The sequence below is a fragment of the Schistosoma mansoni genome (genome assembly GCF_000237925.1).
Source record: "Schistosoma mansoni, WGS project CABG00000000 data, supercontig 0080, strain Puerto Rico, whole genome shotgun sequence".
Taxonomy (NCBI): Eukaryota; Metazoa; Platyhelminthes; class Trematoda; order Strigeidida; family Schistosomatidae; genus Schistosoma; species Schistosoma mansoni.
In genome coordinates this window covers 1,386,459-1,413,277 of record NW_017386030.1, presented here as the reverse complement: position 1 = coordinate 1,413,277, position 26,819 = coordinate 1,386,459, and the positions used below count along the sequence as shown (strand labels likewise).

The 26,819-nt window shown below is 35.6% G+C and overlaps 1 protein-coding gene across 1 annotated transcript; it reads left to right on the top strand.

Moving 5' to 3' along the window:
• Positions 1-966: 966 nt before the first annotated feature.
• Positions 967-26,681, top strand: Smp_133420 (serine/threonine kinase; the record flags this gene model as incomplete). Its single annotated transcript, XM_018790522.1, has 7 exons — positions 967-1,459; positions 16,951-17,361; positions 19,666-21,563; positions 21,657-21,969; positions 22,138-22,834; positions 23,063-23,125; positions 26,584-26,681. Exons 1-7 carry the CDS (start codon positions 1,169-1,171, stop codon positions 26,679-26,681), a joined length of 3,771 nt encoding a protein of 1,256 aa, XP_018646250.1. The 5' UTR covers positions 967-1,168.
• Between the last annotated feature and the right edge of the window lie 138 nt (positions 26,682-26,819).

Sequence of the window (26,819 nt, the reverse complement as noted above, 5' to 3'; positions counted from 1 at the left end):
GTTTTGTCAGCAAAACTGAGCTAAGATATCCCTTCAATAACAGGCACTGGAACTTCTAACGGTTAAATGTGTCAGCCTTACAGGGCTATCTACGACAGGCGGATTGAAATGTTTACCCTCAACTTGATGTGGATGCTCATTGGGATTACTTACTGCACACGCTCTTATGTGCTACTAAGCATTCAATTCCTCAAACGGTCCCCAAAAGCTACAAGCAAACTATAATCATCAAGAACCGCACTCTTCGTTTGCTAAGCCACAAACGGCACTGTTGAGCAGAATACAAACGAACTGATAACAACGGCGCGTACAGGCACTACAATCATATAAGGAACATATGCACAAAGGCAATAAGAGAAGACAGGCTCCAGTGCCAGACCAAATTCGTGTCCAATCCGAAAAGCTTATTCCGTTATGCAGCTTCTCTTTGACAAGGCAAAACTGGAGTTTCCCTACTGCTAGGTCCTAATGGTTCGACCAATAACGACAGGGATGCCGCTAACCTTTTGGCTGAACAATACTGTCGAACATTTCAACCGACCCACATCAACTACATTGGTGAAAGCTCCATCTGCAACTGCACAGGACATTCCGAAGTGAACCTGAGCGCTGACTTGGTATTCCGTAAACTGCAGCGCTTAAGAAAAGACACTTCATAACATTTATCATGACATTACAGTGATGGTTAACTGTGAAAGGTCGGATAAATGGATCATTTAAGACTGTATAATTTATCACCTCTCCCAAGATATTTGATTTAGAGGACTTAGCACTTGGTATGTGTCAAACAATTCTTCCAGTACATTATGATCTTTTCATGACCATGCCTCTAAAATTCTGTTCTACAGGTTCAATATATCCTGTCTTTTCAAAGATTTTAGTCCCTATGTGTATAGTTTTACTGAATCTATGCACTTATTCAAAGCTGATTATTTTGTTTCACCAGCTGATATCAGCATACATTTTGGCAGCGCGATCATATGAAGCTTTGACAACTGGTTGGATGTTAAGTTCGTACATTGCTTATATTGACTTTGTGCTCGCTTTTACCATTTTTGGTTTCAACACCAAATTTAAAGTTTTGAGTAACTAAAGATTCAAATTTTCCCAGAATACAGGGGCGGGAACATAATATTACTTCATTTGAACCAGCTAACAACGATGTGGGATGACGTCAGCTACATCAGATAGTGATTTAGTCTTACCCGGACACGTAATTAAAGAGAAATGGCGTATTATCAAAAAGATTGGAGGTGGCGGTTTTGGAGAGATATACGAGGCTCAAGAAGTCAGCTCACAAGAAAAAGTAGCTTTAAAATTGGAGTCAGCACGGCAACCCAAGCAAGTTCTAAAAATGGAGGTCGCAGTCTTAAGGAAACTACAGGGCAAAGAACATGTGTGCAAGTTTTTGGGTTGTGGAAGAAATGACCGTTATAGTTATGTCGTAATGTCACTTCAAGTAAGTTTCTTTCTTACACTACTATTTTGAAATTCTGTGCTACTAGTTAGAGATGATCGCATGTCATTGTGAGTTGTTGGTAAACAGACTCGGCATCCAGTGTTCTTTTACATTAGTACTATTCATTAGCATAACGTTGCTTCATCTAGGTTCCCAAGATTAGTATTACAGTTACCATATTGTTTTTTTCGTCTTCCATAGATTTATCCATCTAATATCATTCATGTAGTCAATGAATATCAGTCAAGTACGCTTTTGAAGTTTTTTTTGGGAGTATGAGTAGGCAGATGTTTTAAAATGCTAGTCTTCGGAAGAAAACAAATTAACATTTTCATTTGGATTTTGATTGACGTTGTGGGGACGGTTTACTTACTTTCTCTGTAGCTGTTGGTATAAATATATGCCCAGGGTCATGGAGTGTCTTTTCCTTGATCTCATGTCAGTATTGATGTTTAAAAAGTACCTCAAATTGATTTCCGCCTCATTAGTTATCATAAATTTACTAATAAAAGTGCGAATCACTATACATTTCTGAGGTTTTTGACTTTTTTAAAGTAGTAATTTTGACACCAGTCAGTATACCTTTTATCAGATTTCACTAAAACCGAAATTTTCCAAATTCTGAAACTATTCTCAGCCTGTTTTGTGGTGGCAATCGTCTGTCTTTATGGTAGTCTTGTTACTTGAGTCAAATATGGTATAGCAGTTTCTTATTAATTTCACGAACTATCGGAAGTTAGGGTATTGTTCAACATCGCATGTAAAGAGGCGTGGTGCACAGTAGTGATCTTACATGCTGGTCAAACAAAATGTCATTTCACGCAAAGAAATTTCTTGAACTCTTTCAGTACGTCTTCATTTAAATCTGAAATGAATACTTTGAATTAGTGCGACGCATATATATATGGTGCCCCCCTGTACTAATATTTATGTGTCCAAATAAACAATATAAAATAACTTTGAGTTAATAACTGATGCACACGATGTGAACTTTGAGTCAGATCATAACACCGATGGAATTTGACAAGAAAAACATTTTTTATAAAATGTTTATCTTATTACTAGATTCCCTTAACTACTTAGTCCTACATTTCAATACTACATCTTAAAGTGATCACTTATGATTTTATCGTTGTTCCAAGACCAACTCAAAACTAATTGTAGTATACTGTCAAGCTAAATAAAGTATTGGTTTAAGGTACTACACCTCATTGATAAAAAAGAAAGTTGACTTGGAGATTAGAAGACAAACTTGTGTATTCAAGAATCAATTCTTCCTTTTCAGACTTTGATATTACCAAGTGTTCATTTATTTACTACATTTTTATGCAATGGTAAAATTAACCGTCCTAAAAATATCTCTCAGTCGTCACCTAGTCATATTTTCCATACCATTTTGCCATAATTCAGACACCGTTACATGACGTTTAAGAACAGTTTCCAATCTTATTTATGACAAAATTGAACAGCATTAAATATATTGCCCCGAATTCCCTGGTACGGATGAGAGCGAGGAGAGTCAGCTCTCCCTATCGAAATGCTTTCACATGGCCACGTGCATACAACCACTGCCAGAGAAGTCTTACTGCCTTCTCGTGGTGGGGGTATTGTTTACGAAGGTAAGAGGGCCAAAAGCGAATGTCCAGTGCTTTAACCGGGTTGGTGGTTGTTATAATTATATTGCTAATAAACAACCCAGCTACTCCTATTGCTTAGTATTCTTATACGATGACACTCGAAAAGACCCCAAATCAGAACACGTTGAACAGGAACGAAATTGTATTCAAAATAGCAATGGTAGGTGAACAACAATCACTGGTTTGAATAACGTTCATATATTTACAGTATATACATAAGAAGCTTCTAGAGTCTTCAAGCAACGACTAGAGCTGATTGGATAATAATTAACCAGTCAGCGTTCAGCAACACCATCAAGCATGAAACATGCTTTAATCCAATCTATGTCCCGCTAACAGTGGTTATGGAGGATCCACATAGGGGAGTTGGAAAACCGTGATTGTAAACTAATTGTGCACATGGTCTACAGGATCCTGAAGGAACAAATGGAGTATAAATCAATTGTTGATTACTGTCTACCATGGGACTGGATCTCCTAACGTTGCTCTACTGGATTGTGGATTAGACCTTTAAGTTGAAGGCTCCGGGTATGGACCCCCAGGAAAGCCACCTTTTTCGGTTTTGGCAACCAGGCATTGTCCTAGCCGTGACGGAAATCGTATAATGAAATGTGGCGCATATGCATTTGGTGCCTCCTTGTACCAATGTTTATGTGTTTAGATAATAATAATAATAGTAATAATAAAATGAATTGGTGGTTACAAAAATGATTCACAATAATGGGGTTAAAGTAGACTCACCAGTACTTTGTGAAGCAGATTTACTGAGCTGTCAGAAAGGGATCAAATTTTGAACTACTTATATACCTAACAAACTTCCAGGTTTTTTTGTATAAATAGTCAATTCATACCGAAAAAAACTTCTCATTTGTATTATGTATGGTGTTGGGCAGATTCTTCAAAAAATGAGTACGATGTCAGTGGATGAAATCCGAGTCATTTGTCACCATATCTTTCTCAACCTATTTATCATGGTGGTCATTGACAGTTTAGTTGAGATTAGAAATAATTCTGTCCACTGAGTTTTGTGCAAATTGAGTTAATTGTCTCTGAAGACAGATTCGATGACTATTCCACACTTTGGATGTACAACACAAACTGTCATATCCGTTTCGCAAAACAAATCCCATAATTTGGTAATATGAGTCACCTATTACCACGAACTTAACGTTTTTCATTGTCAACAAAATTAATTCAGTGCTGTACTTGAATTACTTATTTTTGTTATATATCATACACACAGCGTCTTTTATAAGAATACCCCAATCTCTACTAGTTTGTTCACTAACAGCAAGATATCTAGTGTCGTTCGGTGCCTACATATCCAATGTAAGTTAGTCTTTTCGAGGTGTACATTTTCAGGAGCGTAAAGTATTAAGTTCTGTTAATAACTATCCATGCTTTTCATCAAGTTAAGTAAATTTCGATATTTTTTCTCGTGCGTTAAGGGTTTATTAGAGATAGATTGTTTTAATGGTTCCTGAAATGACTTTCGAAATTCTCTAATTATATCATCACTAATAAGGTAAAAGTTTTCTCCCGAGGTTTACTTTTATTATACTTAATATCGAGCCAAGTATACTACTTTTTACAGTTCTAGCATCTTCTATTTCCCCATAATTTATTTACTTTTTTTTGTATTAAGCTGTTTGTATGAACTGGCATTTTGCTGTAAAAGCTTTGTATCAATAAATGTCTTTTTTTGAAAAAGTAGTCTATTAGCCTCCATCTAATGTTCATGGATTGGTGGCTCATCGTTTAAAGTTTTCAGCCACTATGTCTCAGGTCCGAACTCTTCATCACCTATTTCGGCCTGGACAGTTGAGTAGTATCACTAGCCCTCACATTTAGAAAAGTGATACTCTAAAGCTAAACACACAAATATGTCCCTGGTGAATGAGCCATTTGAATATGATAACACTTTAGGACTCATTATCACTTTTAAACAGTGTGTTATTAAACTAATTGACCATACTTATACTGCATTTTTTCTACAGAAAAGACTACCATTAAATGAGTTATACTTCGTTAAAAATCGATCTCGGCAAGTGTCTTTCACCTTTTTATCGATCGCTTATTGTTGTGCTTTTATAAACTTGATCAAGGTTTAATGTAGCTATTATTTTGAGTACAGTAGGTGCGATTTACTTGAGTTGTTTTTACGATTGTAGGTTATGTAATTTTCACATATTGTGCCACTGGGACTAATTAATTCCCTTTCTTTAAACCTAGATTGATCATCTCATTCGGACTATTTTAAACCTTCAGTTGCGTAGATTGGATATAACGTATTTTTGTATTTATTAGATCTAAGTAAAAAGATTTCTTGTTTAGGATATTTTTGATGATACTTTCTTACCCCTACTGCTTAGCATTTTTCGGATACCACCTCACTCGACCAGTCCCTGAAATCAGGATACGGCTTAAACAAAAACGTAATTGGCGATGGTTGGAAGAGAGTTAGGGGCGGCCAAACCACAACATGGCATCAGTGCTTAAAGTCACTAACTTCTAGTCTGAGTCCTGTTGGCAGATGCAGACTACTTGGTTGGGGTCGGCGCGACTATCGTAACCAATGGTTGGAAACTCTAGATGACATGGCTCAGAATCGATCACAATGGCGTAGGTGTATACACTCTTTATCTTCCCTTAAACCTTGAGATTAAAATTGCTTCATAACTTTTTTCCTTCCTATACTATATCCTTATATACAACCTTTCTTTATATACTACCACCACTAAATTAATTACTTCTATGAATCCGGTGTTTATCTTGTTGTGCTAACGAGGTATGGCAACTTGGACCGATGCTTATGTGTGCCTGGTCCTACGTTGTAGCTGACTGACTGAATTTTATACAAGAAGATTCTAACGTCTTCTCATTTATCCACCAGCGATGATTGACTTAAACCGGGGCAATCAGCGTGCTTCAACATAATTCACTTTATGTCATGTTAAAAATTTTGTATTGCACAACATGACTTCCATTGCGGTTAAGATAAGCGTCTACACATAATACTGAATTCACTTAATGCTAACGTTGCTGTGTTATATATCAATGTATAGCGTTGTTTGCTGCATGATTTAAACGTGTTGAACGTAATAGTGGCAGCATGTATGCCTTGTAGCCATTTTCGTCAGAGCTAAGCTATCGCACTATTTGATTTAATTAGAGCTATCAGAAAAAATCATTGTCATTTGAAAAGATTTGCGATTTAATATTTTAAGCACTTGGTAAGTCGCTAATTTCAGGAATTCGAACCTAGCACTAACTATATCGGTTTAACTATCAAATGCCCTGGTACGTCCGAGAGTGGGGAGAGTCCACTCTCCCTATCGAAATGCTCTCACATGGCCACGCACATACATAGCTTGTGCCAGGCAAGTCCTACTCAATGCCTTCTCGTGGCATTACTGTTGTTTACGAAATTGAGAGGACGAAAAGCGAGTGTCCGGCGATCTAACCGGGTTGATGGACACGGAAAGTCTACCTAGGGAAGTTGGAAAACCTTCATTCCAAATCAATGGTGCACATGGACTCCAGTATCCTAAGGGAACAAAAGGCGTATGAATCAATCGTTGGTCACCACCGGCTACCATGGAACTGCATCTCCTTACGATGCTCCACTGCCTTGTCGATCAGACCTTTAGGTCAAAGGCTCCTTGTGTGGTCCCCTAAGAAAACCACTTGCTTCAGTTTGGGCACCTGGACAGTATCACAGCTCTCACACAAATCAAATGAGATTTGTGTGGCGCATATATATCTGGTGCTTCTTTGTACCAATATTTATGTGTTTAAATAAATAAATAAATAATGACTCGAATTACCATGAAATAAGTTGTATACAGATTGTAGCGATAAAGTTTAATTATTTAATCCCCGATTGAACTATTGTATTGGAAGTAACTTCCGGTTATTTCGTGAATGTTTATTCACATACATATACAGTCAGTAAATAATGTGAAGCATTACCGATAATTAATATTTTATACGTAAATATTCACTTCCGAATATGATATCACGTGATCATTGTTGTAGTAGTTTTTTAAGTTCCAAGAATGCGGATCGATCTTTTACTGTCGGATGCGAAATTCCTATCATAATTTTGTTAATTCACTAAATAGTATTAGTTTAATGTCTTTGATATTAAAGTACTCTTTACTTACACTGTTATAATCCTGTTATCTATGGACGAAGGTAATGATAAAATTACTGCACCTGATTTCTGAGAAAATTTGGAACAACATATTGCCTATACATGTATTAGAACTGATTCATAAGTTTGTTAGTCATATTTGTTAATATTTTATTTTAGTTAAAAACATAAATATTGGTACAAAGGGGCACCAGATATATATGCGCCACACAAATCTCATTTGATTTGTGTGAGAGCTGTGATACTGTCCAGGTGCCCAAACTGAAGCAAGTGGTTTTCTTAGGGGACCACACAAGGAGCCTTTGACCTAAAGGTCTGATCGACAAGGCAGTGGAGCATCGTAAGGAGATGCAGTTCCATGGTAGCCGGTGGTGACCAACGATTGATTCATACGCCTTTTGTTCCCTTAGGAGACTGGAGTCCATGTGCACCATTGATTTGGAATGAAGGTTTTCCAACTTCCCTAGGTAGACTTTCCGTGTCCATCAACCCGGTTAGATCGCCGGACATTCGCTTTTCGTCCTCTCAATTTCGTAAACAACAGTAATGCCACGAGAAGGCATTGAGTAGGACTTGCCTGACACAAGCTATGTATGTGCGTGGCCATGTGAGAGCATTTCGATAGGGAGAGCGGACTCTCCCTACTCTCGGCCATACCAGGGCATTTAGGGGCTATTTGTTAGTAAAACTTGGATTATTTTTGTGTGTAATGTAGTTTTCCTGCTTTGCAAAAATTATAAATAGTGTGAAACTGTGTCACTTATTGATTTTAAACTAATTTGGTTTATTTTTGAACATCATGTCCTTAATTATTCTTCATATACTAATGATTTGTAAGTTTTATTATTATCCATCTTGAGTTTGGTTAATAAACGTTCTGAAAAGGCTTTTGTTCGAATAAGTTACGTTTATGTAACTCGAAAAGGAGGGATTTATTATGTACACCAAGCCATCGCTTATCCTGACTCGTTACATTAGCTGACGTATGTTTAAAAGAAGGTTTAGGATGGGATTAATTTATACTGTGACTGAGTACTGGTTTGAACTATATTGGTAGGACTGAAGACTGACTTCCTGATCGATAACTATGGGACCACCTTGATTTGTGACATTAGTGTACATGTTTTAAAGTTGACGGTGTCTTTATTTTACAATTTCCATTCTTTTTCTTATTTCACTCATCCCTTTTAAACAGTGTCCTATTTACTCGGTTTCCTACAGGGATTAATGCTATTATGTCTATTCATTCTGGTGTGAATTGTAGTAAATTGAGCTATTTAACTAGAAATGTTTAAAGCTGCTACCTTGACATGATGATCGGGCTTGCCTATCGTGATGAACTAATGGAGCTATGCTGACTGGAACAATCGTTTCTCAAGGTCTTACCATGCCAGACGGGTCGGTTGAAGAGCGGTAAAACTAAAAGCAGCAAACCCAAGGTCCGAAGTCGTACTGCTGACTGTACAGAGGTGTGACAGCAGTAAGGTGTTTCCTTCAGACAACCAGCATAACAGCGATGCTGCCTTCCCACAAGGAGGGGTGGGGTTAGAAAAGGTCGACCCTAAAAATGCACACCTCGCTTTATCCCACGTATATCTGTCTCCGGCGGTAAGGTCCAAACAAGTACGAAGCTAACACAAAAATAACTCATAAAAAGGTCGTGTGTGACCGACCTGAAGCAGTTGTCCCTTGGGCACTGCGGTCACGCTCTCAGGTCATTAAGACCACTTCTAACCCAATTTCCTTTTCAGGTACCTCTAGACGAACTCTTCCACAGTGTGGGCAACCGGGAAGTAATAACTGCCCTCATACCTCTAACAGCACTCAAGACCACTGTGTTTAAAATTTTTTTTAATAAATTTATTATCAAAAAATATATATTCGATTACTGGTTCTTCTTCCCATGGAAAGAACAATATTATTGTGTTGAGCCAACTGTTGTTCATTATCTAATAATGATGCGGATCTGAATTTAATGACAGTGTTTACTGCGAATTGTACTGCCTTCGAGTCCAGTAGTGAACATCAACGCTGTAATGCAAGTACATCCAGCTGACGACTCCCGAATAGAACGAAACGCTCGTGATAAATCGCACTATTAGTCACCATCTATCTCTGTTTATAAAGTGTTTCCTGGTTATATTTTAGTTTAATACTATTCCATCTTAATAAACTTAAGTTAATATCAGTTCCTGTATAGTAAAAAAGGTAAATAAATACAATAGATTACGACAAATGAATTGATTTTATATAGTTGAGATCATGAGTTAATTGAAGCTAGACCACCATGAAAAACCTGTAAGCACTAGACGGCCATTTTGTCCTATTGTGAGACTCCTCAGCTGTGCACATCCACGATCCCACCTCGCGAGATCCGGACTCAAAACCTACCAGCCTCGCGCATGAGCACTTAACTTCTAGACCACTGAGCCGACCGGCATCCAACGGTGTTAATGTCTAACTCATAATCTCAACTATATAAAATTACTAAAATTTCCATAAAACCCCTTCAACTAACGATATAAATGTAAAATGATTGTTCTTTTGAAAATAATAAACTTATCCTCTTTTAATGATAGACTTCATTGAAATCTTTTCAATTTGATAAGTGTCATAAAAAAAGAAGTTCAATGTTGTGTTCATGTTTATCACTAAATAGTTATTGTAATAAAATGAGTTCAATTTTAGTGTATTTAATTTGTGTCATAATATTGAAACACACCGATACTCATAGCTGATTTATTTGTATTGTATAAATTGTCATTCTAGATGCTTCCACTTCATTTTATTTCCTGATAGTGGGAATAGATGAGAAAAGTGAAGAATTAGATTCATCCCATTGCACAAGCAAGTGGCTATCAGGACTCAGTGGCCGAGTTGATAACGCGATGGTGTTTGAAGCGAAAGATACTGGGTAAACATCAACTCTGAGATGCAGGTACATCCAGCTGACGAGTCCCAAATAGGACGAAGCGCGTGTCCTGGATTACACTGCTAGCCACTATCTATCTTTGCTTAATTAGATAGTTTATACAGTGTCATAGTATGAAAGCTGTTTAAGACTGACAATACTTTTCAGTTGAGGTCTTAGAGAAATAGTTCAATTCAGTGGCTCATAATAGAGCGTAGTGATGATCATGCTTCAGTTACCTGCTACATTCTCTACAATATTCAGATTATCTTAAACTGGAAGTTTTTTCCTGGTCTTACATTGTATCAAACTTTATCTCTTGTAAAATAATATTTCTGTACATTTCCTTATCGATTGTATGGCCATTTCCAGCTTTATATTTTAACCGTATTATTGATTCATCTGAACGGGCGCATGTTTTTTGACCCTTTACTGCCCTTTTCTATAAATAAGTAAATACGTCAAACACTGGAAACTGCCAGTGTATCAGTCAATTACGAATAGGTTATACAATCAGCTAGTATGAGATGATAGCAATCGTTGGTTAGAGACCTTAAGTGACATGGCTGAAAATCGTTTGCAATGGCGAAGTTGCATCCACTCTTTGTGTTCTGCCAAATTCTAATCTTCTAAATTCTTCGTGTCTCTATCTTTTTTCTCTTTTCAAATTTATTTCATTGGATTATACTCCTTCAATAACATCTTCAAACCCTAATCTTTCGGATTACTGCTTCTACTCTTACTACTTCTACCACTATGGGATTTGAATCGACAACTGCATCTCTGTGCTAATGTGGTATGGCAACTCGAACTGATGTACGTTTGTGCGTACGAAGTTCTGCGTTGTGACTGACTGATCAGCCAGTCTTAGTTCTACCATGTAATGTATACAAAAGAAAAAAGAGAATAATTGAGTGATTTAAAAGCTTCCATAGACTTGGCGTTTTTGTCTTATTTCATCCCCTTTCTTGTTTATCAAACGTTTCAGATTTATGTGCCATGTTTATCAAGTCCTGGATGATAAACAGTTTAAAATGGTTTAGAACTTGTGTAACTACTAACCTCTTTCCTATCCTTCTAAAGTTCGTGCTTTAGTAGACTATATGTAATTTAATCGATGTACTTAGATGTATTTATTAGGTCTTCCATTAAAGTTCTCATTCAGTCATATCATCATTATTATCCATGAATTCAGTCAGTCAGTCAGTCAGTCACAACGTAGAACTTCGTACGTACGTACATCAGTTCGAATTGCCATACTACATTAGCACAAAGATGCAGTTGTCTATTCAAATTATCCATGAATTAAGTTATTTTATCTTTCTTTTTATGATGAGACCGAAAAAGAACACAGGTTTTTTCCCTCAGGATTATTGATTTCACGGATTTTTGTTTATTTGATCCATATGTATATATATGTACACAAAACTAACTTTAACACTTTATCCAGTTTTTGTCATGTTCATATCAAGTTTATACAGCTTTCTACATATAAAAGGTGTAGCTCCTATTGCTTTACCAAGTTAACTCATATTGTGATGGAGTTTTGTTCTCTGAGCTGGTTGGTTTGATCGTGGAGCTTTCATCGTCCTTCTGAACGACATCATCAACACAAACTTCGCGTACACGTGCTGATGATGTTCAGAAGGACGATGAAAGCTCCATGACCGAACCATCCAGCTCAGAGAACAAAACTCCAACAAAATCGCCCACCTGAGCTACAAATCTTCTCCACCATCTCAATGTTAAATCATAGTTAATTAATTTCTAAAATTTTATTCTGTTTTCCTTTTTTGTTTACTTTTATGCGTATGTATAACTAATTGGGTTAATCGTTTAGACTATGTTTAGGTTCGTAACCAGTTTGTTATTTACACACATACGCACAACAAATTAGTGAATTGTATTTCCAAAATAATTTTCTTATTTGTTTATCTCTTTTTAATGGTTATATAAGTATATACTACTTTTCCTAACCTTTTCATAATTTGTTTTAATCAATTTTTAAATGTTATCCCACTATTGATGTAATACAGGCAAAAGTCGTGTGCTGTTACGGGTATGAGGGCTAATATCACTTCCCGGCTGCCCACACCGTGGAAGGGTATTTCTTGAGGGACCTGAAAAGTAAGTTGGATTAATGTTGGTCTTAACGACCTGGGAGCGTGACCGCAGAGTCCAAGAGACAACTGCTTGAGGCCAGTGACGCACGGCCTTCTTGTGGGTTTTTTTTGACGTGTTAGCTCCGTTCTTCAAAGGGCCTTATCGCCGGAGACGGAAATTTGTGAGGTAAGGTAAGGTGTGACAATTTTATGGTCGACCTTTTCTAACCCCTTCCTTGCTTGTGAGAAGGCAGCATCACTGTTATGCTGAATATCCTAGAGAAACACCTTACTGCTGTCTCACACCCCTCCACAGTCAGCAGTACGACTTCGACCTCAGACCTTGAGTTGCTGCTTTTAGTCTTACCGTTCTGCAATCGACCTGCCTGGCATGGTAGAACCCACAGGAACATACGTTCCAGCCAATAGAGCTGGGTTGGGTCATCACGATGGGCCAGCTTGACCTCCACGTCAAGGTAGCAGCTACGGTCGGAATTGATGTAATACATTAATTTATTAATTTCAATAGTTGAGATCATGAGTCAATTGAAGCTAGACCACCATGAAAAACCTGGAAGCACTGGACGGCAGTCCTGTCCTATCATGAGACTCCTCAGCAGTGAGCATCCACGATCCCGCCTCGCGAGATTCGAACCCAGGACCTGTCAGTCTCGCGCGCGAGCGCTTAACCTCTAGACCACTGAGCCGACAGGCATCCAACGGTGTTAACGTCTTATATTAATCGACATATGCTCACTAGTGACTGGCTTCAAGAGATATTTCCTGAAGTTCTAGTGAGAAGCAGTGACCAGTGGAGTTCAACCAGGTCTGTTATGAGATAGTAACTCACTGAAGACATTGGTGGATGTTTCGCTCAATTTCGTGGATCGGTTTTAGTTAGACATTAACACCGTTGGATGCCGGCCGACACGGTGGTCTAGGAGTTAAGAAGTCTGCATCTACCAACATGGCTTAGGCTATAAGTTAGTGACTTCAAGCTCTGATGCCACATTTTGGTTTGTCCACCCTTACCTTTCTTCTAACCGTCTCCAACACTAATCAGAATTGTACGTTGTGGTAATCGGTGTTCAGGCATAGGTAACACGTGACCCAACCATCTCAGTCGATGAAGATTTACAACCTCATCAACGGACTCACCATCATTCTCTAATACCCGGTGATCGCAGCAGATGCGAGCAATATTTCCAAGGTGTCTGTGGTCAAATACTAGTAACCTACGAGTATCTTCCACTCTTAATGGCCATGTTTCACAACCGTAAAATAGAAAAAAAACGAACTACTGCGCAGTATACTCGTCCCCTAATTGATAGACGAATATCTCGTCTTCGCCACAGGTGACGTAAGTTGGCAAAAGCTAAACGAACTTTGCGAATCCGTGCTTAGATTTCATCAAACACCAACCCATTAGAGTTGATCAGACTTCCGAGATAAATGAAGTTGTAGACGCATTCGACTACTTCACTTCTTCTCCTCAGTTTGTATATTGTGCTTAACTAAATTACTTTCATTGTATATTTTCAATTAAAATTCCTTTCACTGTCAGCTTATATTTCTTTAAAAAAGAAAAACAGTAATCATTTCTACATATCTTCATTTATATCTTTTTAATAAAATAAATATCTGTCTTATTATGATTCGTTATGTAGGTCAATGATGTATAGTTTCCACCAAAAAAAAAATCGTGTCCATCTTTAGAGTCTACATCTTATAATGATATAAAAATACCAATAATGTTTCATAGTTACTAAATCCTTATTATTATTATTATGTGTGTTTTAATAACCTTTTTCATAATAATCGATCGATCTATATATTTGTAAAACTATGATAATTTATTACATAATTATACAGATATATACGCCCCCAAATGCCCTGGTACGGCCGAGAGTGGGGAGAACCAGCTCTCTCTCTCTCTCGAACTGCTCTCACATGGCCACGCGTATATAGCCTCTACCAGAAAAGTCCTACTCATTGCCTACTCATGGCACCGGTGTTTTTTAACAAATTGAGAGGACGAAAAGCGAATGTACGGCGCTTTAACCGGTTTGGTGGACACAGAAAGTCCATCTAGGGGAGTTGGAAAACCCTCATTCCAAACCAATGTAAACATGGGCTACAGGATCCTGAGGGAACAAATGGCGTATGAATCAATCGTTGTTCACCGTCTACCATGGAACTGCATCTCCTTACGATGCTCCACTGCCTTGTGGATCAGATCTTTAGGTCAAAGGCTCCTTGTGTAGCCCCCTAAGAAAGCCACCTGTTTCGGTTTGGGCACCTGGACAGTATCACAGCCCTCACACAAATCTCATTTGATTTGTGTGGTGCATATATATCTGGTGCCTCTTTGTACCAATATTTATGTGTTTAAATAATAATAATAATAATAATAATAATAATATATACATTTGACTTTAAGCAATGACTTCTTGTATTGTGAACTTGACTTTATATTGGTGTATTGAAATATTAAACTGTTATATCTCGTACTTAGATTCTTAGTATGTCGCGTAATACTTAAGCACTCGAACTCTAGAACCCTCCCAAGTCATAAAATGAGAAAACCGAAGAGTAGTAAGTAGGAATGTTATTCCCAAAAACAGTGTCAAATATAGTATACAAATCTCATGTATTTATAGTATTTTTGGCTGAAAGTAAATCATCATTTCAGATAGCCAATAGGCACATAGGGGGTCTTGCTTATCCATCCAATAGGGGAGCTACACGTCGACATTCTAGAATGTTCCTCTAGCGATATTTGGATGGAATGTCTTCGGCCCTTTCTGGGCTTCTTGAGGCTTCTTTGAGTTTGGTAAGGAGCCATCCTTACATGAACATTATTGACATCTAAATCGGTTTGAATAATCATAGTATTAGCTTTCATATAAACATTGTAACTGAAATCCTGAGCATACTAACGTATATTTGCTTAATAACTGGCATTGATTCTTATACTTGGTTTTGTGCTAATATTTATTTATTTATTTGAACACATAAATATTGGTACAAAGGGGCACCAGATATATATGCGCCACACAAAAAATTGTCATTTCATTTAATTGTGAGAGGGCTATGATACTGCCCGGGTGCCCTGACTGAAGCAGGTGGTTTTCTTATGGAGCCACACCCGGAGCCTTCGACCTAATGTCTGATCCACAAGGCAATGGAGCATCGTAAGGAGATGCAGTTCCATGGTAGACGGTGAACAACGATTGATTCATACGCCATTTGTTCCCTCAGGATCCTGTAGCCCATGTGTACCATTGGTTTTGAATCATGGTTTTCCAACTCCCCTAGATGGACTTTCTGTGTCCACCAACCCGGTTAAAGCACCGGACATTCGCTTTTCGTTCTTTCAGTTTCCTAAATAACAGTAATGCCACGAGAAGGCAGTGAGTAGGACTTCTCTGGCAGAGGCTATATACGCGTGGTCATCAGAGAGCATTTGGAGAGGGAGAGCGTACTCTCCCCACTCTCGGCCGTACCAGAGTATTTGGGTTCCTTTCTTTGTTCCACATTAATACGTGGATGGGCTAGTGTTACTATACAGTTACTGAAATTAAATTAGATGGAGTAGGGTTTAAATCTTTTTGTTAGTAGCCTCATACCAAACGCCCTAACTTTTGGGTCATTGCTTCTTACGGGAATATATTAAGTTGTATTGTTTATTTTCTAAATTTTCTTCTACTTACATATGGTAATACTATGCATTATTATGTGACATATATCACTTAATGTTTACTTCACAAATAGAATGTTCAGTCAGTGAATTATCAGAAACTCTTTTAAAAGTATTTCGGAATTAACTCTGTAATTAGAAGTTCTTGTTGCAACAGCTTTTCAGTCAATAAATATGGTGAAATATTCATCGTTAGTAACACTAATACTACTACTACTACTAGTAATAATGTCACTGTTGTTGCTATTTCGTCACAAAATCTTATTCAAGTTATAGTTTTCTCGTAATTTATCCAGAAGAAAACTTGAATACGTTCGCAAATAAATGCAGAATCATCATAGTATTTTTAGATTTCGGGTTATTTTAAGGCTCTAAACGAATGGAATCACCTATTTGTGATGTACTATAGTTCCAACATGTTGATGGAGACGTTTTTTGTTGTTGATTCGGTCGTTGACGCTGTTTTTGTAATGAATCGTTTTGAATCCGCAATAGATTATACTTCATTGAATTATCCTAGTTGTTTCAGTATTACTGTGTCTTATTTCAGGCTTATCGGACTTATCAATCGTTGGTATTCCACAGTCACTGTTTGTGGCATTATCATTAGAGTCTTGTTCAACTTTATTCAAGAAGCTTTTACAAGTATCAGCATCTTTTGGTGATTGTAGTCCACAGACAAAAAATGAGACACTTGAATTGATCATCTGCAATCAGTCGTTACTTTAGCACTATAGTGTATGCAAAATGTATATGATAGTCTCCTAATACCTTCTTGATTCGTGCTTTAGCACAGCGACGATCAGTTGAAAATCGCATGAATCTGAATGTTCTCTTCTGAACATTGCATATTCATTACTCAATCCTACTACCACGAATCTATATCAATATATTTTAAGATTTTTATTCGTAATTTATACTTAACTAAATGATTAACATATATGAAAGTGAACTCATTTGTACTTACTTTTCGCCTTTTTATCAGGGCCGAAATCTCGCAGACTTACGACGTAGTATGCCACGTGGAATATTCTCTACATCTACAATAATGCGTTTAAGTTTACAAATTCTAAGCGCTATTGAGGCTATTCATGATGCTGGATTTTTACATCGTGATATTAAACCTTCAAATTTTGCTGTTGGTAGATTACCGACAAATTGTCGAACAATTTATATGCTAGATTTTGGATTAGCTCGTCAATATACAACACCTAAAGGAGATGTTAGACCTGCACGTCCAGTAGCTGGTTTTCGTGGAACAGTACGTTATGCATCACGTAATGCTCATATGAATCGTGAAATGGGTCGACATGATGATTTATGGTCAATGTTTTACGTGCTTGTTGAATTTGCATCAGGTCAATTACCGTGGCGTAGAATTAAAGACAAAGAACAGGTGAGGGTATTTTATGTGTGTTTGTGTGTGTAGTTCCGTTCATATTACAAGGTATGAAAACTTCCACCCTGTTATATAAGAACTCTCGTCTAAATTAGAACGAATAGTTTCACAGTATTTGAGCGCCGAGTTGATGTAAGACATTAAATAGGAATAATATATTTGTAAAATCTCAGCGAATGAATTTGTAGTAAATCCAACGTTTCGCCTGGCATATTCGATAATTTTAATGTTTGATTATAATTCCTTGAAAAAGCTTGGACCAGATTGCCAGGCGAAACGTTGGATTTACTACAAATTCATTCGCTGAGATTTTACAAATATATTATTCCTATTTAATGTCTTCCACCCTGTTAGCTTAGTTAATCCAACCTGAATCATCGTTGAACATGTACATATATTAAAGTGACTAAACTGTATCCGAATAGTGATATGAATGTATCAAGATATATCCTGAAGTAGTAGAATTAGTAACAGTATTAATAGAAAAGGTTAGAGATTCGCAATATGTTTCGAAAATAAAGAAGGAATTCTTGAAATAAGAAAACAGCTTAGTTTGGTTTAGAAACTAAGTATCTGAAGGCATGTCGTGAATATATCTATGCCATTGGGACCGATTTTAAACTATCTTACATAGACTCTCCAACTATTAGTCATCGTAATCAAGCGGACTTCAATCAAGTAGTCTTCACTTATAAACTCGGTTCAGTCCAAAAGTCAGTGATTTCATGAACTGATGCAACATTTTAGTTTGTCAGTATCAATCTTTTGAATCTGCATCTAGACCAGCAAACATCGCACGTTGTGGTAAGTGGTGATTAAGTTTATGTAATATATATATATATATTTTGAACAACTAATTTGATTAAAATTCATGACTTTGTCAGCCAGTTTTATATCTTTACCTAGTATTCCGCATCTAATCTCATATGTAAGCAATGTTTTCAAGACATCGATGACTGAATACCAGTAAAGTACAAATAAGTCGGTTTTATTAAGGTCACTTTTCATCGATCAGCTAGATTAAATCAGTTGGTGTTATTTAATTAATTAATTTATTTATTTATTTAAACAAATAAATATTGTACAAATGGGGAACTGAATACATATGTGCCACACAAATCTCATTTGATTTGTGTGAGGGCTGTAATACTGCCCGGGTGCCCAAACCGAAACAGGTGGTTTTCTTAAGGGACCACACCTCGAGCCTTTGACCTAAAGATCTGATCCACAAGGCAGTGGAGCATCGTAAGGAGATGCAGTTCCATGGTAGACGGTGACCAACAATTGATTCATACGCCATTTGTTCCCTCAGGATACTGGAGTCCATGTTTACATTGGTTTGGAATGAGGGTTTTCCAACTCCCCTAGATGGACTTTCTGTGTCCACCGAACCGGTTAGATCGCCGTACATTCGCTTTTCGTCCTCTCAATTGGTGTGAGGTTTCAAATCTTTATCAACACTTTCAATAGTTATTCCATTATTCATCCGATACTTTTTAAACAGCTGTATATTTGATTGAATTCGGCATTCTAAGGATATATGTCAACTTCATACTTTCTTATCAGGTTTTTAATTTATTAAACGTTATTATTGTTTATTGGCCTAGCTAATCGGTCAATAAAAATGTAGTTGAATTAATCCATTTACTAGGTACAGATCCGTGTAGTTGGCTTTGATTTACATCCCAATTTTGAGGACTAGTAACACAATACTACCCAGTTTCTCAGATGGAAGTCTGTTGATCTAGGTTCAAACCTATAAATTTTGTGATTGAAAGTTAAATGTCTTAATCACTAAACCGTCTTTCAGTCTTGAACTACACTATATATGTGAGGTTTTTTTTTGATACCATTATTGAACTGTCGAAATTGATGCATGTAGAATGACTTTTCAACTTGTAATTCATTGTTACCATGTTCATATAGTGTATCTGCTCATAAGTAATCGTAAGCTTAATATTCATTAATCGTTTAGGTATTGTATTGTTTCATGTTACAGAGGTGAAGTCATAGTTTCTTGTAAGCCAACGTACTTGAGGATCGTATCATACATACATGCAACTTCCACTACTACCCAGTTTGTCATGAAAAGTGGTCTTTACTAAACGTAACTACCAACTGATACTTATTGTCATATCATCAAATATAGGCTTTAAAACTCCTGTACTGCATCTTGGAAGTCGAAATTAATGTAGACGAGAAGTAGTATCGAAGATGACTTAAAAGCTTGGTAACTTAACAAGACTCTTGCTAGTGTATACGGTAATATTAACGATGATGATTAATATTTTCTTACTTTAGGTTGGTCAAATTAAAAACAATTTTAATCATATGACGCTTACACGTTGTCTTCCAAGTGAATATCGTGCTTTCCTAGAGCACATTGAAGAATGTAGTTATTCAGATCGACCTGATTATACTATGCTTCATGGTCTCATAAAACAAGCTATGATTCGTCGTGATGTTCACGAGACTGATCTTTTTGATTGGGAGCAACCTGTAACCACAATAGATAATCAACAAACCAATCCAATAAATGCACCTTCTATTCCACCTGGACCTGGAGTAAATGACCAACAATGTAATCATCATGTGGGTGTAGGTTCTGCTACAGCTGGTAATGCACCACCTACTGGTTCCATTGATAGGAGGACTCATGCAACTCAACATTTAGTTACTAATCATCCTCAGCGCTCTAGTTATCAATTTAATCGTAACAGTGATGATGTTGTTCAACATCAACGAGTATTAGATACTGTGGGTTTGAGTACTACTGGTATAACCAATAGAGGGAATCCCATGCATCATCTAGTCAGTAGTGTGAATGAATCTTTAAAAGACAGTGTGCCACAACTTTTGAATGGAAAAACTATATCACCCGATTTGATACCAGATGGAGACATGTCAAGGCATAATAATAAAATTCTCTCTCACCTTCCACCTTTACAAACAGCTGATGTAGTCGACGACTTTGGGAATCATGACCCTGGGAAACTAGTCACAGCTACTGTTAAAGAAAATTTAGACAGCCGTCATAAAGATACAAATGATATTGATAATGGTACAAACGCAACTCACAATGTATTAGGATACCATTCTGTTGTTCATAATAACAACAATTTAAGACACTGTAAACATTCAACTTCTACTAAAGGTCTATCTGCTGGTACTTCAAACCGTCGAGCTTCATTGAGACGTTCAAATTGTATGCCTAATAGAAGCCTAACGGAACTTGAAAAATCAGTCGATCACAATTCAGTATCTAGGCCCAACGGTGAACGTTCACTAGAGTCTGCACAATGCAAAAATGATAACTTTATTGAGCACAGACCCTCACGATTACCTGTTATCATGCCTGCTAGACAATGTCATCGTGACCAACAAAGTAGCATTGTAGATGTTCATAATAATTCATCCATGAAATCAACACGTCCTGCTTGTTCAAATACACGTCCATCCATTTTCATAGCCGATAAATGTATTTTCATGTCTTCGCCTAGAGAAGAAGGATACAATATCATTGATAATGGTGGTAACGATGTGAGCATTTTAACTGGGAATTATGGATACACCATTGACCAAAGTCAAGCGAGTATTGCTCAAATGACCAATGCTATAGCAATTAGTACTGTAGGTGGACGCTATGGATCGGGATCATTGTCTCGTTTAAATCGATTGAATAGTAATGCAGCGGGTTCAATGACCCAGCTAGCTGGTTTATGTTTATCTAGTCAAGATTTAGTTGATATTGATGGAGATATCAACACTGGCGGTGGCGTTGATGGTGGTTTAGGTGAAACAATAAATGATAATCAGAATATAATGTTGGACTCGTCAAATATTGACTTACCAAATGAATTAATCGATAAGAAACCTGGTGAAACTATGACTGATAAATGTCCTGTTACCGATGTTTCTGCTCAGCCTCAAAATACTGTTTCAGATATTCTAACATCGGATGTCAAATCTACTCATCAGGTTTCAACGAATCATTCCACTATCGTAACTACAACTACGACCAATTCACAATGTATCAAAAAAGTCGATAACATTAACAATGATATTGCCATTGTCGGTGCATTGGATGATGATATTGGTCGTGGTGATTATATCAATAGTTCATTTAGTACAAATGAAAAGGGGTTGACAACTAATGTAAAATCCTTATCAACTAGTAATCTTAAAAAGTCGAATTTAAAGTCAAAATTGTCTGGACGTCCGACCACTACTACTACCACTACTACTACTAGTACGTCAACAACAACACCAATATCATCTGGACGTCGTTCAAGGTTGATTCGATGTAATTTCGATGAAATCTCTCATCATTCAGAAGGTTTAAGACGATTCTCTATTAGTAATGTTAATTGTAATGATGGAAAATATTCTATGAGATTGACAAACTCTAATGGATCATCACTACATGATAATGATAGTTGTAATTTGTTACATAAATATTCAGTAGTTAATGGTTGCAAACCAGTTCCTGCACCATCACGTCAACGACATAGTTTAACACCTACATCTTGGCAACAGCAATCTCGTAATCGTGGTATCAATAATAATAATAATAATAGTTTGCATGAAAATCATGATAAATCATCTGTGAATAATTATGAAGTGTTCACATCATCTGGTGATCATTCAAAACCATCCATTAACAATCGTCTAATCAATCCTAGTACAACTGGTTCATTCGGTCGATCAGATAAAAATAATAATACTACTAATAATAATAATACAAATCGGCAAATGCTTGTAAATGATTCTCAGTCGATTAGTAATCGTTTTCACAATGCAAGTCGTAGTCGAACTCCGTGGAATAGTAATACTTCAAATAATAATAGTTATAATAAGTCACGTAGTTTAAGCACCGTTTCTATGAATAATAATACTAATAATAATACGAACGGTAGTAGTAGATCACATATTAACTGGAATCGTAATGGTTTAACTGAACTTCAAGAGAATAATAATAATATCAATTGTTTATCATCATATAATGATAATGTATTTGAACAACGACCATCAAATGAAATCAATACTGATGATATAGGTCATGTCATTAGTAGTCGACGATTTCGTCGAACATGCATTCAAACATTATTACCACAATCATCGTGTACATCATCTCAACAACAACAACACCAACTCCTAGTACCACCACCACCTCCTTGTGAATCATCAAGTGATATTGATTCCGATGATAAACATCCAAAATGTTTAGAAATAAATTATCATAATAAAGAAATAACAAATCTTATGAATAATCATCATCATCATTCATCTTCTTTGATACAACATAGTAATGGAATTGAAAATGATCCATGTAATATATTAAATCATCATTATCCTAATGATAATAAAGAGATTATTGTTACTAATCATTCAGATAAACAAAGAAAAAACAAACTAGATGAACATCATCAATCATCTACTGGTATTACTTCGGTTAAGAATACTAATAATGGTAATTCCAATTCTTCGTCGTCGTCGTCTTCATCCTCGTCATCTTCTTCAACATCATCTTATGATATCATTGCATCGAATGGTTTAATTCAATGTTATAATAATGTGACGAATGATTCAAATGTATTAATGAATAATAATGATTCTTATACATCTTCACCATTAATTGTATTTGTTCCTAGACCATCAACTAATTCTATATTATATCCTAATAATAATGCAATGATAGCACGTCAAAGACGTTATCATCCACCATCATCATCATCATCATTAGATCTATCTAATTTAACATGTAAATTATCATCTATATTACAAAAAAATGAATCTATTGAATTAAATAATGAAAATTATAATAATATAAAACAATTAGATAATAAACATGAACAAATGAAATTGAATTTTTTAATGAAATCAACTAATACTACTAATATTAATACTACTAATAATGGTAATGAACAATGTTTATTGAATCCATTAAAGAAAGAAATACAATCATCAAGTTTAATTGATCATAAAAATCAATTATGATCACCATCGTCAACACCACCCCCCCCCACAGCAACAATAACAACAATTCATGATCTCCATTCCATTTCCACATAATAATGATAATAATATAGTGAATAATGTTTATTGAATCCATTAAAGAAAGAAATACAATCATCAAATTTAATCAATCATAAAAATCAATTGTGAGATTATCCAATTTATTTGATCCATTTGAACAACAACCATTATCACCACCACCACCATAGTAACAACAAGGACAACAACAATTCATGATCTCTATTCCATTTCACATACTAAAATTTACACTTTTAATGTAATATATAAATGAATTAAGAAATATGAAGCATTTATATTATTTATGTACTAAATGTATTCTGTATATATACATATGTATACCCGTCATAAAGGAGTATAGGCCATCAACCATTAAACTTTGTTCATGGACAATTCTTCCTAGTTACTATCGAATTTTACTAAAAGAACAAACATTTTGTACATAACTATCTATTTCTATCTTCTTGAATATCTCTAAATTATTTTGTGCTATGACCATTTGATCTTCATCTTTCTATTGGATTTATTTTTCTATGCATATTTAAGCAATATCAACAAAGATTTGGGCTTCCTTTATACAGATATCTCTTATTTATTTAGTTACTAGAGCTTATTGTACTTTATTTGAGAAACAAAAAAAAACAACAACATAGATTCTCATCTATTTGGCTTCCCCCTTTCAAAACTTTTTGCCTCAAATCTTTATAAGATACATAGAGATGTATATATCTATCTATCTATCTCTGTGTGTGTGTGTGTGTGGTTACCAGAAGTCTTTCTTTTCTTTTTCATGTGTATGATTTTTGTTTCTTCTTTATAAATTTTTAAACAAATAAACACTTATTGAGAAGAAGAAGAAGAAAGAAGTAGGCTGATTTAAAAACTACCTTATTCTATTTATCCTTATAGTTGCTAACTGATTTATTAATATTCACAACTAATAAATAGGTGTAAAAAAATGATTCTACCATATGTTTATGGTGGGATAGTTTTTCTTTGATTTCTTCTATGTATAAAAATAAACAATTTAAACAATTTACTGTTATCATCATCACTTGATGATTGGAATTCTTTCATTCGCTTTAATTTATTCTAACGTATAGATAAAGAACAGCTGAAGATGATAATAGAGTGACATTTGTCAAAGGGACACAAAATGAAGATTGAGGAAGTGTATTACTCTTTGTATATGCATATTTTACTTGTGTATATTGATCTTTATTGAAGAAAAAATATGGATCAAAGGTATAGATTGACTTCTGTTATATCCATACTGTATTCTTACTACGGACAAGTTTATCAATTGTATGTATTGTTGAATAGAATATTACTTTAGTGTTCTATATGATTGATATGTTTATTGAGTCTTTCTTCATTCATATGACTGTGAATATGGACGTTTAAAAAACATTTATATTCCTCATTGAGAAATAGTCATGTATGAGAAAGAGCTCTCTTTCTATTCTTCTTTCTCTTCTTGTATAGAATTCAATTTACCTTTAACTAACCACCCCATTTTTTTTATTGGGTGTTACTAAGACATTTAAACTAGATAGTGTATATGGCTTAGTTTACTGGCTTCTATTTCACTTTTGTAACTTTCTGTCTTTTTTCCCAGAGGGAAAAAATATTTTCTACAATATCAGATTTCGATTTAGTACCTTTTTTTGTTTTGTTTTGCCAAATACATTTTGAAAGAAAGAAAGTATTAGTTCCACGAGTGCCAAAGTCTTATTCAATCTTCTCCATGTTAAGTATCCTATAATCCCCTTTGATTCCATTTCGTCTTAGATACTCTTTAGATGTTTTTTTTTTAGAAATTCTCAATGCCAATATTTATTTCTATTCTATATCATCTTCCATTGGAACTAAATAGAAACAAGACAAGACAAATTGATTGATTGATTGATCTATAGTACTCATTATCCTTTTGATGTAAGTTTTCTTAATTGTTCCCCCCTTTGGTCTTGTTTATTCTAATCTGTATCGCTAAATAGAAAGAAACAAAAAACAAAAACATTATTTTTTTAAAGTTTATCTCCATGATAGAAACAAAAACATTTCTTTACTGATGATGACGGTGATATAATGATGATGGTAACTATTTTTGTTAGTTGCTATGATGATGATTTATTATTGAACGTAAAACCAAAAAATTAAAATGTGATTAGTTTTGTTGCTTATAATAATAATGGTAATACTACTACTAGTACTAATAATAATAATAATAATAATATTATTATTATTATGACAAAAAACAAAAAAAAGTGTTATACTACTTACAATATACTGATTTAGTTTCATATTGTGTATTTATAAAGTGTATATAGGACAAAATTTACTTTCTGATTAGTGAATGAAAACCATGATATAATTATTTATAATCAAATAAATTTTATTTGATTAGTGATTTAAGTATGGTTTTATTGTTATGAATTATAAAATTTGGTTATACATATAAATATTTGGTATAAGGGAGCACCAGAAATATATGCGGCGCACAAATCTCATTTCAGTTATGTGAGGGCTATGATACTGCACAGGTGGTTTACTTAGGGGGCCACATGCGGAGCCTTTGATCTAAAGATTTGATCCACAAGGCAGTGGATCATCGTGAGGAGATGCAGTCCATGGTAGCCGGTGGTAACCAACGATTGATTCATACGCCATTTGTTCCCTCAGGATACTGGAGCCCATGTGCACTATTGTTTTGGAATCAAAGTTTTTCAACTCCCCTAGGTGGACTTTCTGTGTCTACCGAACCGGGTGAAGCTCCTTGCATTCGCTTTTCGTCCTCTCAATTTCGTAAACAACAGTAATGCCATGAGGGAGCAATGAGTAGTACTTCCCTGTCAGAGGCTATAAACGCGTGGCCATGTGAGAGCATTTGGAGACGGAGAGCGGACTCTCCCCATTCTCGGCTGTACCAGGGCATCATTAATATGTTCAATGGTTAAAGTCAGACAGTGATAATTTTTTGAACATAAATTTCGTGTTAGTTGGAACTAGTCAAAGAAGATCTACTTTGTAATTTTGATGGAACTGATACTAACTGTGATATTCTAATCTGCATGAGAAGTTAATATGTTATTAGTCAAGTATTTGGAATTCGACTTTCTATAGGGTCAGGATGCTTACAACAGATCTATCAATGATGACTGATTGTATGTTTGTCTAGTTCTTTAGTATGGATCAAGTCTTATCGACCTAGTGTTAATGTAGTCACTATTTTAAATGCTTTAACATCAGATTCACTATATGTTGAATTATTAGATAGTTGGTAACAGTTAGTAAGAAACCTTTGATTTAGGTTTCGTTCTACTTGACATTTCAACCATTTGATGTATCTACATAGCTCACACAATGTTGAAGTCACATGAAATAATCACTGTATTTAAAGTTTATCGATAGGATTTGTTCAG